Source organism: Malaya genurostris, chromosome 2, assembly GCF_030247185.1.
Source record: "Malaya genurostris strain Urasoe2022 chromosome 2, Malgen_1.1, whole genome shotgun sequence".
In the NCBI taxonomy this organism is placed as follows: domain Eukaryota; kingdom Metazoa; phylum Arthropoda; class Insecta; order Diptera; family Culicidae; genus Malaya; species Malaya genurostris.
The window spans coordinates 85,722,186-85,742,746 of NC_080571.1; the positions used below are offsets into that span (position 1 = coordinate 85,722,186).

Below are 20,561 nucleotides of genomic sequence, written 5' to 3' on the forward strand. Positions count from 1 at the left end.
TCGATTGAATCCATATAGTTTGTTAGGTGGGCCAAAATATATGAAGTGGCCAAAATACCTCTGTTACCCTACTATCCTTACACGTTCATTAAAAATTATATCACTCGTTTTCGGATCTCACCCGCTTTAGAAAATGATCTTGTCTGCAAATGACAGATTTTCTCTTTTGCTTCTCGACCTATTACTAGACACTAAAAGATCATGTTTTTCGTGGAACTATCTCTAATGTTGCTTCTAATTGACATTTAAATGTAGCAGAATGTTCAGTGAAAAATTTTAAAATTGCAGTGAACTCCAACCAAAACACATTGGTAAATATTTTTGATCGGTACTTTGCGAAACGCGAAACTTTGCGTTTGAACTGTCAAACTAACCGTCAAACGTTGCAAGAGAAGGAAAAAGTCTTGAAATTTGTAAAGTGAATCGTGAATGAAAGTAGTGTCGTTTGTAAGATTTTAAAATTGTGTATTATCGGACCGAAAAGGTCTATCTGGAAGCAAAATTGCATGCTTACTTGATTATTTATCACAGCTGCCATCAAATTCAGTGAAACTGATGTAAAGTTTGCACAAAATGGATCGAGTTTGGGCGATAAAAAATCGCCTTCAGTAAGACGAAAGTTTTTGCTATTGCAGCACTTCTGCTGCACACAAGTAGCGCTAGCGAAGGCCCCAATATAGTAGGAAGGCGATGAGAAAAATGGTTTATTTTTCTTCGTAGATTGTCACCTATTAACATTTCCGGATTTTTCCATAGTGCTGTAAGAATTTAACGTGAAAAAGAACTAGTATTTGTGAGAATTGCAAAGTGCACCGGGAAAAATGGACCTTGGTGAAAGGTCGTCTTTTGTGTAGTTGTAGAAAAAAAGCAAGTGTTTCAGTGCGTAGGAAGGTGAACGTCGAACGCAGCGCGAGAGAATATTATGAAATGAACCTTCGGCAATGGGGTCACAAACCTTGGAAATTCTACGACAAGGCGTACTGGCCAGCTTGACCGGCGGATGGTTCTACGACGTGCACCAGAATGTGTTCTGCAATGCAGTCCATCTGTACATCTGGTTGTTCCTGCTGTTCCTGCCTTTCATCATCTACATGGTATGATTGCGTGGTTATTTTACCTCATCATTACTAAACTTCGGAGATACAGGCAAAAAAAAACAACAAAAACATGTCGCACATAACTGTGCCTGAGATGCTGCCGGATCCGTTAGCTTATTAGTGACTTTTCACTTTTCGGATCGGTTCCAGTTCCGAGCTATTGCGAACCGTACAGTCGGCATTGTCTTTTTTTTTCTAGTGAATCCGGTTGAAGCAGCTGTTCAACCATTTGCGAACTTCACACTGTGTAGCAAGTATTGAAGCTGTATTGGGAGTCGAGTTGCACACTCGAAGGCGGATAAACGTCTTTCGTTTATTAGCTCATTATTTTTATTGTGAACGAGCAAGTGAATGGTTCAGTTGCAAGTGCATTTCCGTGATGGCAAACCACGCTTATTTGTGGTTGCACTGAGAAAAGGAAAAAAACAACTTTCACTGCGTACCCACGGCTAGTTTGTCGTTCTAGATTACCTACGTGTGTAAATTTTATGGCTGTAGATTCTAACATTTACAAATTCAATTACGAAAACAAAGAAATTTTATCGTCGCGTTAGATGTATGGAATTTATTTTCTATTACAATTTGTATTTAGATCCGACAGACTTATTACTAACATTTAACGAAAACTTTGATTCACTTCGGTATTGACTACAATTGCTAGCTGTTTGTTGAGTACGTTAAAAGACGTTCAATATCTTTCCATTCCATATTATCAGCAAGATCTATACTGTATTGCTGAAAATGTTCAATAAATTCTTATGGTGCGATTGCATTGCTTATCTTTCTAGAGCACTGGAGGTTAAAATGAATGACGTTTGAATAAAGTTATTTTTGTTTATGGCGTCTTACCTTGAATTCGTTTTGATTGTCCTAGTATTTACTTGTATGGTAGTAATACAATTTTGGTTGTTTTTAAAATCAAGTGATGTTTTTGTATGGAAAACTTGAACTCGTTCGAAATACAAAATAAAAAGGCGGGTGGGTAATGTCAAAGACATAACAGGATGTCGTGAATACGAAAACAACTGGCATGTTCCTTAACGCTTCCGAATATCAATTAGTTGTTCAATTGTATGAATTATGCAAGCATTCCTTTTTTTCACATTTTTCGCAAAAACAAAGAAGGCTTCACTTGATCTCGATTACTGTGAATTTCACACAGCGAAAAGTGCACAAATCTAATCAAACAATTCTAGATTTGCAGTTTTGCACTAAACTGAGGATTTTTATCTTCGATTTGCGAAGAAGAAATCCTAATAGTTCTTTAGAAGACTTTTAGAGCCATTAGAACGGCTGATGCTCTTCACCGTCTTCACCTCTTTTCGTTGTTTTTTCGCCAATGCAATTGTGGAACTCACTACGATATTAAGCACTGTTCGGAACATTTTTCTCCAACGATTTGTTGTACAACAGCAGATATTTTGTTCTCTTCCTCAGAACGCAATCTGATTGGCTGGTATTTACATGGGTCAAATGAGACAGGTTTTTCAATAGTGTACTATTGAAATACTTCAATGCTGTTGCTATACACGTTTAAGTTGAAAATTTTCGATTCTATTGGTAGTAAGATTATGTAAATCCTTTCACAGATCACTGAGCTATGAGTTTTAAAAATACGAGAAAGACAAACGCGCCTTATGAGTTATCCTCTTTGATACTATTTTATACCAAAAATTTAAGAAAAGTTGAATTTTGTATTATTGGAGATTATGTCACACAACTGAAAATTTTATCATAAAGTTGTGATCATATTTCCGATGGCATGTAGCAAAAATTATGTTGATTCGTTAGATACAACAAGAGATATTCACTATCAAAAACTTATCACTCTCTCAGAGGGTAGATTTTGAAAAGGCGCCCCATAGTAAAGTAAGTAAAGTAAGTCGTATTCACGACAAAAATTTAGCATCAATCGAAACATTTCGATTCGATACAAATACAGCATAGGAGTAAATGAACAATGGCAAAATTATTAGCGTGAGAACAAAAACTCAAATTTAAAATTTACCTGCAAATTTAACGAATTTCAATAGACTCCGAATGTTTTCAAGCAATTTCAGAAAACTTTAGGTAGTTTTCACAATAATTAAAAGAAAAATTATATCAGATCTACGCTTAAAATCCGATGTTCTAATGTTTAACAAGATCGCCGAAGGATCTCCGCCTTGAAATTAGAAAATCTTGCGGATTGAATATGATGCATTGGAAACAGGTTTGAGGGTTTCAGAGCATTTTTATAGAGTAAAATGGGAACTGCCAGATTAGTAAACTTCGATCCATTCCGTAAGACTTCACAAGAACTCTGCAGACAGAAGGTCTCCTTATACCTAATTGTATATCTGAAAATTTCGCCAGGTGAAGGAAAATCGCGGATGAGATTTGATTGGGGTCGCTAGAAATTCACGATTCCTCGTTAGCTGGTTTCAAGATATCCGGCTTATGTCTGAAATAGGTTACAAATTCGAATTAACTTGATTCAGGAAGATCTTGAACATACATGTATTCGTTTTGATCTGGTAAATTCCTTTCGGAAAGAATATTTATAATAATCAGAAAGATCAGGGATAGATTGATATCGTATGAACCGTAAACATAGATTTCAATTGCTGACCGGGGATTAGTTGCAAATTGAAATGTTTGTCTTTGTAGAATTACAAATTACGTGGATCACAATATTAGCCGTTTGTATGTATGCATGATAAATGTAGTCCCAATAAAAATGCGCATATTATCGCTCATAAGTAAAAAGTTATTTTCAAACACCATTAGGCAATGTGCTCTGTATCTCTTATGTTCATTCTTCAAAATTCGTCATGTGTAAATTGCACACGCAGAGAAATAGAACATATTAGATCCGAATACCAACTTGCAAAACATTCGTTTGAATCAAATAAAACTATCTTTGAATTAAAATTTCAAATTCAAAAGTTTTATTGAAAAAGTAATAGTAAGTAGAAGTAAAAAAAAAAATTTAATTCACATTTCTTGATCATTATACTAAATGTATTTGAATTAAATATGTTTTGAGATTGTTTAAAATAATTTTCGAAATAAATGAGTCTGTAAATAGGTACTATCAATAATAATAGTAAACTACTTAGATGATCTTATTGAATTTTTTAGCTGTTTCGATTCCTTGGCTATTTCACCTTCAAGAATATATTGAGTCAAATGGCATAATAGATGCTATTTCGAAGACTTTGAAGCATTCGAGATTGAAGGTAATCTCCGGGAACAGCGCAAATTGATTTCTCATAAGAAGCACACAGCTAATACTTATATTTGAACTTTTAATACGCTTATTTATTAAAAATGCATAATTAATATTATCTGTGAACAATTAGATTCAAAAACCAACATTCTACAAAATCTAGCATTGAATTTACACACGTTCGTACGGTCGCCTGACTGTAGAAACAAAACCTTTTTGCCACGAATCAAATAAAAATTGTATTTGATTCCAAGTAAAAAATTAGATTTAGGTTCAAATAAAATATTTATTTTTAGTTCGAACCACAATATATTAAAACTTTATATTTGCTTGTAGAATAAAAAAAATCTACTTTGAATTCAATATCAAATGTATTTGAATCAAAGAGCAAAGAAAATAGGAGCTGATTTGATAAAAAAATCTTAATATTCGAGGCACAATATTCTTTAATTTGAGATCTTATTTTCTTCGTTTATAAAAACCACCAACGTTCAATATTTACTAAATTAATGTTCATTATCCTTGTCATATGACCACGAATCAATTCGTGAAAAGAACGCGAGCTCGAAATTTCGCAGAAAAGATATCCAGTTGAAGTCATGATGCTTAACAAAGTATTTTCTTTAAGGCCTCTATTGCTTCGATGTTGGCCTCGGTTTGCACCAACATTACTAATGGTCGTTTGAGTGCCGTAGATTCTGGAAACACCCGCATTTTCCTAATCAACCTAGGGATGTGATAACAACGCCTTTCTCTTTGCCCGCAAACAGTCTAATTAGAACATATTTTTTTTGAAAAGCCAATTTCTGACACGAATATTCCAACAACATTCCCGAAACCAGAAGTATCCGCAGTAATACATTTGAAATTGAAAATTAGTCACTTTCTGAAAGAATTGAAACCATTACATTTTCGGAACCGGATGTGTCAACAATTTGATCTTCGAACTTGATCTACGATGCAATAGTAGCTTTCTAACGAGCCTAAGATTGTTGAAGTCGGCTTAGCCATCATCGAGAAAATTGAGCGTTGGGTAATTTGAGGTATCTCTCAAACTTATCCACAGAACCAAAACTTTACTAATTCAATATGTTTACGTTTCATCTTTGACTCATCAGTGCATAGCTGTTCAAATTTGCTAATTATTATTAAAAGATGAAGGGTCTTACTATATATTAAAAAAAATGCCGTAAAAAATAAAACTTGTTCATATTTATATTTAAAACAAGATTAGAGGGTTGTGTAAAAGACATAACCGATAAACGTGACATGAAAAATGAAATTGTCAAACTCATTCATTAATGTATTTAAATTTTGAAATAGGCTACAAGTTCGAAACTCAACATCATATTATTTCCTAACATCATGAAACCTGCATGTCGAACCATTAGAAATTTGGAAATATAATGCTTATATGTTTGTGGAGAAATAATGTAAAATCCGTAGTATACCAGAAGTTCACTGTAAGTGCTTAGAAAAAAAACCTAGTGGTGTAATGATGCGTTTCTCATATTACTTATATTTTCAAAAACATCACTAGAAGATTCTGTCAAGATTTTTTTTCAAACTTGAATTCTTTGGTATACCTTATGAACAAAAAAGAACCGGAATTTTCATTTTAAAATTCCCGCGCTTGTCCAATCGGTAAACTTTTATTCTCTCAACGTTGGCAACACTTTTATACACATTCTGTCAAATTTTGACGCATATCGTACGATTAGTTTTTGTTTGGCGTCTATACAAATTTTCGTGTGGCGATTTTTATAATGGATGAAAATTTAGAACAACGTGCATGCATCAAATTTTGTGTTGCAAATGGGTTTAAGTGTTCCGAAACGTTGAAAATGTTAGAAAAAGCTTTTGGTGAATCGTGTCTAGGAAAAACACAGGCATACGAGTGGTATAAACGCTTCAAAGATGGTCGTACAAGCTTGGATTATGATGAACGGAAACCGGGAACCAGTAGTCTCAAAGTAAATTTATATATCCACTAACTAACAAGGTCTGCCAACTAGATCAATTTACCAGCGAGTTTTATAAAAATTTGCATCTCTTTTGAAAAAAATCCTCATGAAATTGAAAAGTTTTTGCTTATCACGCTGTAGTACCGAAACCAAAAGTCAGATTTGGATCAACTTTCCGTGGGACATTTCAACAAATTTCAAGAGCTTTCATTTGTATCTTAGTTTGTAATAATCGGTTGAGAAATTTCCGTGAAAATTGAGTGCGCATTTTGTCATAGATTAGATCTCTCGTTTGAATCTAAGATTGTGAAAATCGGTTTCTCCATCTCTGAGAAAAGTGAAAGACATTTTTTCCATTTTTTGGTGCATATTACCCTGTTATTCAGGAACCGGAAGTCGGATCGGGATAAAATTCAATAGCGATCCATGGGACTATAAGACCTTTGAATCTGAGTTTGAGAAAATCGAGTGATATTTTTTGTCACATACACGTGTATAAATTTGACAGCTGTCTGATTATTAGTTTGTGAGATATTGCATTTTTAGTGTAGCTACTTTTGTTATTGTGAAAAAAATGAAAAAAAAAGGAATTTCGTGTGTTGATGAAACACTACTTTTTGATGAAAAAAAGTGCCGCCGATACCAAAAAATGGCTTGATGAGTGTTATCCAGACTCTGCACCGAGCGAAGCAACAATTCGTAAGTGGTTTGCAAAATTTCGTACTGGTCATATGAGCACCGAATACGATGAACGCAGTGGACGTCCAAAAGAGGCTGTTACCGATGAAAACGTGAAAAAAATCCACAAAATGATTTTCAATGAAGTTGATCGAGATAGCTCACACCCTAAAGATATCAAAGTAACGTGTTGGACATATTATTCACGAATATTTAGATATGAGAAAGCTTTGTGCAAAATGGGTGCCGCGTGAGCTCACAATCGATCAAAAACAACAACGAATTGATGATTCTGAGCAGTGTTTGGAGCTGTTATATCGAAATAAAACCGATTTTTTTCGTCGATATATAACAATGGACGAAACATGGCTCCATCACTTCACTTCGGAGTCCAATCGACAGTCAGCTGAGTGGACTGCACGCGATGAACCGAACCCAAAGCGTGGTAAGACTCAACAATCGGCCGGTAAGGTTATGGTGTCTGTATTTTGGGATTCGCATGGTATAATTTTCATCGACTACCTTGGAAAGGGAAAAATTATCAACAGTGACTATTACCAGACCTCAAGAGAATGCTCGCTGGTAAAAAATTTAGAAGCAATGAAGAGGTAATCGCTGAAACTGAGGCCTATTTTGAGGCAAGAACAAATCGTACTACAAAAATGGTATCGAAAAGTTGGAAGATCGCTATAATCGCTGTATCGCCTCTGATGGCAATTATGTTGAATAATAAAAACGAATTTTGGCAAAAAATGTGTGTTTCTATTAAACGATACGAACTTTTCAGCCGAACTGTTATGGAATGAAATTCGATGTGTGAACACAGACGTCATGAATTTTACACTTTGATGTTTGTTTATATCAAACATTTTCGCAAACTTTTGAGTTTTTGTGTGACTTTTTTAAAACTTATAATATAGGTTTGAAGGCATAAGCAGGTCTAAAATGCCGAGGGCATTTTTGTGTGGTTATCTAATACTACTGAAAACTGATGATATGGCATGCAGAATTGTCAATGCTCCAGATTTTTCTCATTTCGACAGACACTCTTACAAACTAGATCTTTTGCAAGATTTTGCAGGACAGAAGTGTCCAAACTGGATTTTCGTATTGCAAAAAGAATCACAAGCGGGTAGTTCAAGCTTTCAAGAGAAATCCGAACAGTAAGATGTAAGATGCGAAAAACGTGAAGGAAATTTATTCGCTTCGTTCTTTGCCGTGACCACGTAACACTTCAAGTTATGGAAGTCGCGGATTACTAATTGGTCTCGATACACTACAAGAACGGCAAGCATTTTAGTTATAACTGATACCTTGAAACGATAAAATTGATGGTCTCGTATTGCTCTACGAAGCTCAATGACCCCGTATTTTCTGTACGGTGCTTTACTTCGATTACCCAGAAGACGTACCAGCTACGGTTGTAACAGTGCTGGTTATAGGACTGCAGAGATTATTCAATTGAGTATAATCAGGATTTATTTTCTATCTCTGAAGTAGTTGAATAATTGAAAATTTTTGGCATGTAATTGGGAATGATCACTTGTACTTTCTGAAAACATTACAGTGAAATGGTACAAATTTTAGGTACCTAAAACTGAAACGATTCATGTTCTATTTTCGAATAATAATTTCAATTGTTGTTCCTGATCTGGTGTTCATTTTTAATTCTATTCTAAAATTCTTGTTATTTTTTTCTCAGTATTTTCCTACCACGGTGCTGGTATGGAGCATCTACTGCGTGTTGATCGCCATTATCATAAGCTTCTTCAAGTTCATCAATGTGGCGCTGCATCGAATGTACGACAAGGCACGAACCATGTCCGACACGAACCTGAAGAAACCGGCGAAACCTGCCCGTGAAGCATCCGGGTAAGTGGAATAGTTATTAGTACACACGCATTGTTCAACTTATCATTTCTGGTTTTGCTTCTAGGGATGACGATGCCGGTATTGAGATGCAAATCATCCGAACGGCCGAAGTGGTGGAAACGCCTCCGGTGGATATGTCCTCGCGAACTTCGGTAGAGCGACACAGTGACGAAATAAGCTGTGCCAACAGTGCAATTTCCATCGACTATCAGGAGCAAGCTGCCAGCACGATCGATCTGAAAGTGGATGTACATCGGAAGAACAGTTCCGAGTCTAGTGACAGTAATGGTGTTGGTAGCGGTTCAGCAGCGGATGGACCCAGCAACGTTGGCATATTTTCAAAAGCCGTAGCACTCGGATCGATGGCACAAACACTACCGACGGAAACTGGCAATATGTCAACCCACAAGCGCTCCTTGAGTACACCCAATCAAGGAAAGTCGTTGGATTTGAACGCTGACAATCAGGGCAGTGATGGAAGGGAGAAAGCATCGGTTGACGCAGAAGACGGTGCCGTCGGAGGCGAAACGACGAAAGATGGTGGAAAAAAGAGTGCCACTCTGCGCAGACACCAATACAAATCGAAGCGGAAACAACGTTTCATGAACAGCCAACTGCAACGACAAATCTCTCTAGACTCGGAAAAAATCGGCATGGGTATTGCGGATGAAGCGGCCACCGGAAGTGCCCAGCTTCACAGACATCTGAGTTCGGATGATCAAAACAACAAATCAAACACCTCGCTGTTTCATCATCACCACCATCACCATCATCTGCTAGCGCTACAGAATCTCGATCCCGATCTCTATATGGATCATAGCTACACAAAGTCGGCAGTGCAGTTGGCGGTTGAAAATATTCCCGGAGAAACGACGAGCAAGATCTACCAGCTGCAACAATCAACCCCGATTCGTCGGGATTCGAATAGCACAATGTCGGCCCTGCAGTTACCGACCATGGTGGGCAATTCGTTCGGAGTATCTTCGGGAAAAAATAGACGTCATTCGAATGTGAATGCGGCTGCTTCCGGGGTTCGTCCCTTACCACGGTCGCTGACGTCGGTTCGACGAATTAAAAGTGCAGCACTGGAAACCTGTAGTCCGTCATCGATCTCTAATTTGGCCCCGACTCATCCGAACAGCGTCGAAGTGATAGGGGGACAAACCTTGCGAAATCCACAGCACACGGTAATTCCTCCGCCTAGTAAATGTCTTTCGCGGAATCCACATCTCAATCTGTTTCCGAAAGCAAACGGAGAGAGCACCATCGGGTTGATGATGTTGGCTTCGGTTGCGAATGCCAACTCATCGAATGTTGAACCGGTTTATCCGATTGCAGAGCAAGCGGATGAAAGCACTCCGGTAAAGAATCAATCCGAAAAACCTGACAATTTTGAATTAAATTCCGACTCGGACAATGCAGGTGAAAATGATGATGATGATGATGGTAATGACAATGAGGGCGACGATGACGACGATGATGATGACGATGAGGAGGATGAGGATGACGATGAAACTATCGATCGCCTTCGAGGGGTTGTCAGTGAAGGTGAAGGTGTTCATACGATTCACATTCATCGTCACCACCACCATCACCAGTATCCTGGCTCCTCCGCGATAAGTCGACAGCATTCTCAGCAATCTAGCAATCCACCTTCGCAGTCGCAGGCATCACGCCAGGGCACCGGAACAGAGCTGGAGGATGTCGAACAGGATACTGAATCGGATCTCGATCAGCCAGCACTTCAATCGACTGATTCCGACACGGAAAACAATGCTGGTTCCAGATCACCATTGCTTGAGCCGCGAAACCGGGCCCCACCAGTGATCGTGGAAGCTAAGAATCCTTCCTGCATCATTCCTTTGTCTGAGTCTGACATCGTATCCATGAAGCTACCGAAATCAATCGAAATCAAAGCTATCGAAATGATCAAAAAATCCTCTACCAACACCATCGAAGATTCTCCGGTGAAGACAGGCTTCGAGGAAACCGGTGGTCCTTCGTCAAGCGATTGGGAACAGGCGAGTGCCAGCTCCAAAGATCTACTCATTACGAAGGACCGTCCGGGACAACTGGGGATGAGTGAAGGTGTTATGACCAAATCGGCATCAGGTTCGGCGAACGATTCAGTGCCTGGACTGGCGGCTAGTGGACAGAATAAACAGCAAGACAAATGGCTGGAGTATGATGGTGCCATTGATGGCGACGGGGTGGTTCCATGGTTGCCCGGGAGGGAACCGAAAACGATGGAAGAAAATGCCCGAAAAGAGTTAGAACGCGAAAAAAGTGGATCAAGTAAGTGTGCTAAAGGCTAACTAGAAGTAAATTGGTAGGCACAAATTTCATCATGAACTTTAAAGTAACAGCACAAGATAGTAACCTTTTTCCAGTTCGAACCATATCTCGAACCTCTTGATGGAACCCATGGGCACCCGCACAGTGGAAACGGGCACAAAATCAGCGCATTTATTTAATTTTGCCAGCATTTGTTAATTGTTCTTGACTATCGCTCCGCTTTGAAATTGCCCAGTGTTTTTCGATGGGTCGAAATTATGGGCAATTCGGATGCCTCAGTAGCTTGGGGACCAAATCGACTGCCACCTTGTAGTAGTGGTAGCTGGCCAAATCGCGCCAAACGATAATTTTGCACCAATGCTTGCGAATGAACGCTTGCGTTCACGTTAAATTTCGGACACCAAATTAATAGCAGCAAAAATGATTACACAATGATTCAGCAAAACCGATTGTTTATTTCAGAATAATAGAGTTATGTGTACATTAGAAACAATTTATTAAAATGTTAATTCTTTTTTTCGGTAAAATTCTCGAATTTTCTGTGGTATACCCACCATTTCATACGGTATCCGCAGATACGCCCTCGGTGACGATTCTCCATCTTAGTCTTAGTCTCTAAGAGTTTCCGCTTGACTAGAGCCTAATTTGGGCGAAGTTGTTGACAGTTTGGTGCTATTTTCTCTTTCATTGAACCGTTAAGAAAGTCAGTACTCTCGTCCATCTGGTGAATGAAAAACTTCTTCGTATTTACTATAGTCAGAAGCGTTCTAACTGTGGTTAATTAGGGTACAGGTGTTTCATAAGTTTCATCAAAAGCGAATCCCTTTCATTGCGAGTATACTTCAACCACCAGGCGCGCTTTGTAGTGATCTACGTTTCCACTTTGATCTCATTCTAACTGGAATATCACTGTCGATTGCATACTTCCAATCCCTTCCAGTCCCCTCGTTTCTTAAGACCGTCTATGTTTGGCGATAGATCCTCTACGTACGCTTCTGCGTTCAATGTGAAATCCATCATGGTCATCTTTAGAAAAACCTGCGGAACATTGGACACTAGTATTTGCTTCAAAACAGTGACTAAATAGTTAAACTTACCGAGACTTTTGTACTCCCGTTCGCTATGCCTCGTGAAAGCCTCTGCGGGCATATGCCTACAAACAGATTGCGAAGGGAGCGTGCCGGTTGATTTCTCATACTCCTCATTCATCGCAACGTTTTCTCTTATCGGATCATTCTCAGCTAGCCGGAGCTCTGTTGGTACAATTTCCTTTTCGACAACGTGTTAAATGTCATCCTTTGATTCATATGTTGCCTTTTCTGGTACATCATTGTAAATCGATTTTTTGTTTTCGTCGAACATAACATCGCGAGAAGTGAAAATCCTCTTATTTCTAGGATCCCAAAACCTGTAACCATTATTATTAATTTCGCGGAGCAAAGCAATCTTATCATTTAAAACATCTGCTATTAATAAAGCACGTGCAACATCTCGTCGAACTTATAGTGTATCGAGACCGATTAGTAACCCGCGACTTTCGTAGCTTGGTAGTTGGTGAGAATTGTTCGGCGGTAAACGCCGAAGAGCGAAGCGAATCAATCTGCGTTGTAAGGATTCAATTCTATGAGCTTCGTTCAGCTAGTGAGGATTCATAACGACAGAACAGTACTCCAGAGTTGAACGAACAAGTGAGCAGTACATATATTTTAAGCAGTATACACACTTAAATTTTATTGCTGGATCTCGGCAAAAAAGTGCCGAGATTTGCACAGCCGAGAGATCGGTAATCATCTCGGCAACATAATAATTACTGAGAATCTCGGCAATACCAAATTTGTTAACTGTCAATTATTGCCGAACTTGTCAGCAGCAATTTTGCTGTTAGCTCGGCTGATCGAATAATGAATTTTTCTTTATTATTGCATGAAATAAATATCACAAATGCTAAGGTTGAGGAAAGGGGATGTTTTATTAATGTCCGTTTTAATGCAGTATACAAAAAAGTAAAGCAAACCTCAAATGAAAACATCACGGTTAAAGACAATTATTTCCAGTGCTCCTCAACACGTCTACCTGGAAATAAGAATACTTTTGTAAGTATATATATATATGAAAAGCAGAGTTTATTTCACTTATCTTTTCAAGAAATATGAGAATCTCTTACCTTCATCCAATATATATTATTTTCCCGCTCCTCCAGCAATGGCTACGTGATGTTTTGTACATTCGACAATAGACACTAAATGACAAGTGTTTCACCAAGTTTCAATTAAAGCTAAAACACTATTCGAAATCTCGCCAAACGGATTTGTTGATTTCGGTATATTTGTATATTTACTGACAAGCTCAGCTCAATATTTTTCCAAACTTCGGCGAAAGAACGCGCTTTACCGAGATATCAGAATATTACATTACCGAATTTTGGAAAATAGCATATGGATTACTGAACAATGTCGTGTTGCCGATCTAATTCAGTATTTCATTACGCCGAGCTGAAGAATCTCATTTGAGTGTGTACGTTTGTAAAATGTTTAGTCATCCTCATTACAAAAGTTGCGAGAAGTTTTAGAAACTAAATAGCTGATGTGTTGCTTGAAGGCCGGTTGATTATTGAGAAAAACACCAAGGTCTTTAACACGCGTCGTCCTGACTATCGGGGATCCTTCCAGAAACTATTCGAAAAGAAATGGCTCTTTTTCCTTCGAGAACGTAATGGTCGACCGTTTGTCAGAATTCAATTTCATACGGTTCACTCGATTTTTAGTCCGGCAGTCTTCATTTTTCGCAACCGTAACTCCAAGAACAGCTTATCGACGATTCCGACATGTTCAAATACATTTTTCAACGCGTCCCAAGCTTCTTTTGTCGTTGGTTTGTCCTTGATGTAGTCCTGTTGATCCTCAGATATTCGATGCATTAGCAAATTTTAGCACTTCCGGTCTCTGGTCATTCGCTATTCAAGTTTCGGCTGTCAATGAAGGCTGTGTTCTGCGGAAGCTCTCTCGTGTACTCCTCGTTTCCAATGACATTCTTTAGACAGTCCAGTAAGCTAAGTTTTGTCTTCCATCAATGCGTCAATCCGGAATTTCCAGTCTCCGAAATTGGTTCAATCAAACATCCACAACTTTTCTTTGCCCGTTTTTGGAATCTTCAAGGCTTTCGTTGCATTTACCGAACCCATAACCAATTCAAAGTTTATTGAACCAAGTAGTGAACTGAAATGGAAAATTTATTCTTTGAACATCAGGGATTTCCGTGATTTGTAATATCACTGTAACTATGGACGACGTTAGGTCGGTTGTTTTCTTCTCAAGGGTTTCCTGCTTGGTTTTGAGCACTCGACAAACTATTGTTCTCGGTATCTTCAACATTCTAGCCAAATTAGAACCGGACCACTTCGGAATTTCCCGGTGTTTGAGCACATTGGGGACTGCCCATAAAAGACGTCACGTCGCAAGGGGGAGGGGGGTGTTTCATAAAACGTGACCTTATGTGACAGGGGGAAGGGGGGGAGGTTTCAGGAATGTGACGTCTAATATTTTCAATGAGCGCATTTTTGAAATACCTAATTATATTACTGCTTTGCCCTATTTCCTGAAAACATCTCCACAATAAACGTTCACATTCTATAGGGAAATGTGTATTTGTTGATGTTAAAGCTTCTTCTTGTAAATTGTAAATACAGGAAATCATTTCTGTTGTGATCAGCAAAAGTGCACGAAGGAGCGAGTAACTTAGCGAAATTAATAAATTTTGCCTAATATGAGTAAAAAAGAAAAAGACGCCTTCAAACGGTTTAACTTAAGTTATGCACTGACAATTTTTCAGTAATTTGATTTTCTAGTATTGATAATAGTATATCATAAGAATTTCTCTTATCTGATTCTGATGCAGTTTATTCAATTGTACTCCATTTGAAAAAGGGCGGGAGATCAACAATTTCAGACGTAGATCATGTCATGTCTTATCTTGATCATATGTGATTTTCCTCCACCAACATCAAAGCTTATCGAATCGAATCAATGATTGAACTTACATAAATCAAGAATCATTTTAGCTCAAAATCACTACCCATTGTGTGACGGAAGATCAGTACCGATATTGATCGATGTTATTTAAAGTTCACTGATCAACTGATCTTGAAAAGATTCTTCGGCAGTGATCTCGTTTTGATGAGGTCTTTATTTTCTTTATTTTCTCAGCCCTGTATGATACACTAAGGAAATATTATTCTTTACCTAAAACAATAATATATCTGTGTACCCCTAGGAGGAATAAAACAGATTATTTAAATGTTTCATCAATTCCAACCAAATACTTTTGTTAATTTATATAATTGATATTAATAAAATAATTCCGATGATTTTGTAGTTTTAGGAATATTTTTTAATCTAATGACAGCATGTAATAAATCGATTTTTCCCTCATATTTGTATGGTTTGTCATACATATTGAGAAAGTATTGAGATGAATTTTTTTAATTTGAATTCGTGACATGTGACATAGGGGGGGGGGGGTCTTTGATTCAGTGACAATTTGTGACAAAGGGGGGATGGGGAGTCAAAAATCGTCAAAAAAAAACGTGACGTCTTTTATGGACAGCCCCTTGAGCGTTATTTCTGAACGCGATCGACTACTTTTATCAAACTTATTTATTTATTTATTTATTTTATTTATTTCGTCAAGCAAATGTAGACTACATATAAATTGTTTACAATGTTCACTTACATACTACGCATTATTTCTACGACAAAGCTGAGATTTTAATTGATTTTTGACATAGTTAGGTCAAGATGTTCGCTGTATTGATTGTAATGGCGCATTATTCGATTGACTGGACTGTATTTTGCATAATTTGTTCTAGCTTGTTTTTCTAAAAATAATTTCCTGGAACGTAGTTGACGGCTAGGTATATAAAAATTTAATTGCGATAATAATGGAGCTGGTTGAATGCGTTGAGAAATGATGTCGCTGATAAAATAAAGCATTGCAAAGTCGCGGCGTTCTTTGAGTGTTTGTACATTAATGAGCATGCAGCGTGCTTCATATGATGGTAGAGGAAATGCTGTCCAGTTTAATTTACGAAGTGCATATAAAAGAAATTGTTTTTGTATAGATTCAATGCGTTCTTCGTGAATAATGTTATATGGGTTCCATACTAGGCTGCAATATTCCAAGATGGGTCTGACATATGTACTATATAGCAATTTTATAGTATATGGGTCTTGGAAATTATGACTGAAGCGTTTGGTGAAGCCCAGCATACTGATTGCTTTATTGATTATTGTGTTATAATGTTCCACAAATGTTAGTTTGGAGTCCATGACTACACCTAAATCTCGTACAATTTTACTTTTTTCTACTGTTTGATTTCCTAAAAATATGTCTACAGAATGGGTTTCGTTTTTCCTACTGAAAGTTATTGAGTTGCATTTCCATGAAGAGTTTCATGTCGTCTGCTTATATAAGCATTTTTATATTTTTGAGTATGAAGGAAATGTCGTTTATATTTAAAATAAAAAGAAAAGGCCCTAGGTGAGAGCCCTGAGGTACGCCAGATGTTACAGTAATTGGTTCAGAGTTTATTTTTCTTTACGTTTCGTCTTAGACTCGTCAGTGCAGAGCAGTTCAAATTGAACTGCTTATTGCAAACTTAAACAGTTCAACTTGAACCGCTAAGCAGTCGTGGTACTTCGGTACCAAATATATAAGTGTTTTGCAAATAGCATTAACTTTACGTCTGCTTAGCGGTTCAAGTTGAACTGTTTAAGTTTGCAATAAGCAGTTCAATTTGAACTGCTCTGCACTGACGGTTATGTGCCCTAAGCACAAACATAGGCTAACCCCTAAGTGATCAGAGTTTATGTTTTGGAAGCAAACTACTTGTACACGATTCGTTAAGTATGATTTAAGCCACTCCAGAAGGCTATGTTCTATGCCATATTTTTGTAGTTTGTATAGAAGTAATGGTGTGTCAGTACGGTCGAAAGCTTCACTAAAGTCGGTGTAAAGAGTTTCTACGGGGTTGCCAGCGTCCATTGCGTTCAGAGTGAATGTCACAAATTCAAGGAGATTTGTTGTAGTTGAGCGGCCTTTGAAAAAAACATGCTGTTTGTTAGTTATTACGTTCTTCAGTTGTTGAAAAAGTTTTTCGTTTATAATTTTTTCAAACAATTCTGGAATGCAAGAGATAATGGCTATTCCACGGTAGTTCCGAATGTTAGATTTTGAACCAGATTTAAATATTGGTGCAAGAAAAGAAGATTTCCATGCTTTAGGAAAAGTACACTTATAAAGTGATAAGTTAAAAAGTAGTTGTAGTGGTAGTGTAAGTTCTTCAGCTAGATTTTTTAAGAATATTGGTGGTATACTGTCAGGCCCAGGCCCTTTTGAGGCGTTAAGTTTTTCAGTGCTGTCGAAATGTCATGTTCTGATAGATAGTTCACAGAGATGGAGTTGGAAAATGCAGGTATGAAAGAACACCAGTTGTTCTCTATAGAAGTGTAAACAAACCACAGCTTGCGGCGCGCGAGGGGTCCACCAATTTACTTTTTGTCAGCCTTTACAATTTTGAACCAATATGTTAATAAAAATCTGATTATTTTTTTTCTCTGTAAACAGCATCCTCCGATACAGCCGTTGCCATCAGTCGCAACTTGGGTGCGATTCCCAAGACCACTTCCAGTCGCATAACGAACCGTCGATTGAGTGCGGAAGAAAACTACCCCAGCACCAGCAACAAGATCTACAACCGAACACTCTCGCAGCGACTGTCGGCGGAGCGCATTCCGGAGAATGCAACGGCTGCTCCGTTGATTACCTTTCTGGACTATCTGGTAGAATGGGAGCCTCCGTCATCGTGTTTCTCCGGTAACGGTTCACTTCCCGAACAGCAAAGCTCGAATTTTACGACGTTTCGAAGGCCTAACACGTACAATCCGGAACGAAGCTACCGACAGATACAGTGCCGTTTGCGGATGTCCCGAAGTAAACATCCGGTGGTTTCGATGGAACCAAACAGCGGCGGTGGAGCGGGAGGTCCAAGTGGCAGTAATGGTGGATCGTTTATAGACGATTACACCAACAATTACAATCACGGTATGGATTCAGTGGATAATACAACGATGTTTATCCGAAGCGTAGGTGGTTCCAGTTCCACGTTTCATGATCAAACAGAGGTGCCTTTAAATTTATTCGTAGACGAACCGGAACGCTGGGTACAGTTGATTGAGCGAGCCACGATAGAGGATGCGATCAAGGAAAGGATGGCGATAAGTCGTGGCGGGCCGGGTGGCGTTGGGCATACGGGTGATAATAACAACACTAAGCTGAATTCTTCCGGGATCGATAAAGCAATGGCCCCGACGGAGTACAGTCTATCGAGTGCACAAAGTGCAATCGATGTCGTACCGCGGTCGATGTTTGGCGAACCGCAGATACTACCAAAACGGTACTACAAATTTTCCATCAATTTACTGTGCTTGAAGGAGGTGAACATTTCGATGAATCGGTTGCAGCTGCTAGCATTGTTCGATCGCGATACCAACTGGTTCCAAGTGGTGCTATCGATTGTGCTGTGTACGTTAGTATCGCTGCTTGGTGCCACGGTTCTGTATCTGAAGTTCTATGAGGATCTCTATGCATTTATATTTTGCTTTGTCATTGCTGGTAGTCAGTATTCTTTGCTGAAGAGCGTTCAACCTGATGCTGCCTCGCCGATTCACGGTTTCAACAAGACTGTCACCTACTCGCGGCCAATTTATTTTTGTCTGTGCTCTTCTTTGCTGCTAGCCGCACATCACATGCTACGGAACTACCAGAAAGGAATAGAAGCAGTCAGCGATAAGGCCGCTCTGTTCGGATTCCAAATTTCCATCGTTGAGTTTCTCCAATGTACCCAAAGTATACTGTCGGTGGTGATTTTACTGTTTCCGTTTTTGTTCAGCTTGGGATTATTTCCGCAAGTCAACACGTTCGCGATGTACCTGCTGGAACAGATCGATATGCACATTTTCGGCAGTAACGCATCGTGCAGCCTACTGTCATCGTTTCTCTCCGTCCTGCGATCAATCCTTGCTTGTACACTGCTGTTTGGACCAGCCTATGGTGGCCTGTCGGAAACGGGAACCCAGCATGTTCTGTTTTCTATGTTTTGTGCATTTCTGATAACGGTTTCCTACCATCTGTCACGATGTACCAGCGATTTTACCTACATTTGGGCAGTCATCAAATCGAGCCTTATCGTGCATCCCGACTACGATGACAGTAGCAAAGAAGATTCGAAAATGTCCACCGATTCGGACGAAAATAATAAAATGCCCGCTGAGAGTGACCATCAACGTTCGACCGACGAGATACGGAAGGATTTGGATGAAGAAGCCAATCGGGAATGTACCAAGGAGTTGGATGATCCTCTGCCCAAAAAGCTGCAGTCCACGGTAACCGCCAGACTGAAAAACGATGCCGTAGTTTGTGTAGTGTTGTCAATCATCATCTTTAGTTTGCACTGTAGCACGATTTTTACGGTCCTTCAACCAGACATCAACTACGTACTTCATACGGGGGCATGTATTTTGGGTTTCCTCATTCACTACATCGTTCCACAACTCAGGAAACATCTGCCCTGGTTATGTATCGCTAAGCCCATCCTCAAACCGAAGGAGTTTGGTCAGTTCGAAGTGCAGAACCTGTCCAAAATAATGTGGTTCGAAACCATGTATGTTGGGTTATGCTTTTTTGAGCGTAACATACTCTATCCGTTGATCTTTCTGAGTGCACTGACGGCGGACTCCGGTGCGATCGCTCAAAAGTTTGGCCTTACGATGGGAACGACGCTGGTTGTTGTTAGTGGATTGAAATGTAAGTGCTTGCGAAATTATATTTAAATCAATTGTTTTCATATTTGATTTGCTTGTTTTTTTTTAAGGTGTTCGAAATGCATACTCCGATGTTGGCAGCCAATACATAATACTGATATTCACTGTACTATTCTTCCGGATAGACTACAAACTTTCCAGTGAAACGTTTTTGATCGACTACTTTTTTGTTTCGATTTTATATAGGAAAGTTAGTGAATTTTTACTGAAGGTAAGTGTTAATTTTGTGCTTTCACAGATTATTTATTTTATTTCATTTCATTTTTTCCCGTTTCAGTTACAATTCGTGGTAACTTACATAGCACCCTGGCAAATAACTTGGGGTTCAGCATTCCATGCTTTCGCACAACCATTCAGTGTACCGCACTCCGCGATGTTGTTTCTACAAACTGCCATTAGTGCTCTACTTTCGACACCATTAAATCCATTTTTAGGTAAGTTCGTCTCTTTCAATTCGAAGAACACATCGAACTATCCTAGAGTTTATCAAAGTCATGGAAGACTATTATTGTTCTCTATTTGCTGACATATTCTAGTCGTTTTAACTGAATTACTCAGTTCAATTTGA

The 20,561-nt window shown here is 38.6% G+C and overlaps 1 protein-coding gene across 4 annotated transcripts in view; it reads left to right on the forward strand.

Moving 5' to 3' along the window:
• Positions 1-403: 403 nt before the first annotated feature.
• Positions 404-20,561, forward strand: part of LOC131426902 (protein pecanex) — a 39,213-nt gene continuing 19,055 nt past the window's right edge. For 2 of the 4 annotated variants that reach the window (XM_058589661.1, XM_058589664.1), the window contains exons 1-6: positions 404-1,094; positions 8,653-8,822; positions 8,887-11,117; positions 17,739-19,976; positions 20,044-20,204; positions 20,271-20,427. In XM_058589661.1, coding sequence (XP_058445644.1) covers positions 942-1,094; positions 8,653-8,822; positions 8,887-11,117; positions 17,739-19,976; positions 20,044-20,204; positions 20,271-20,427 — 5,110 coding nt within the window. In that variant the 5' untranslated portion in view covers positions 404-941. The remainder of the gene's footprint in view (positions 1,095-8,652; positions 8,823-8,886; positions 11,118-17,738; positions 19,977-20,043; positions 20,205-20,270; positions 20,428-20,561) is intronic. The other 2 variants (XM_058589663.1, XM_058589662.1) reach the window with 2 other exon arrangements.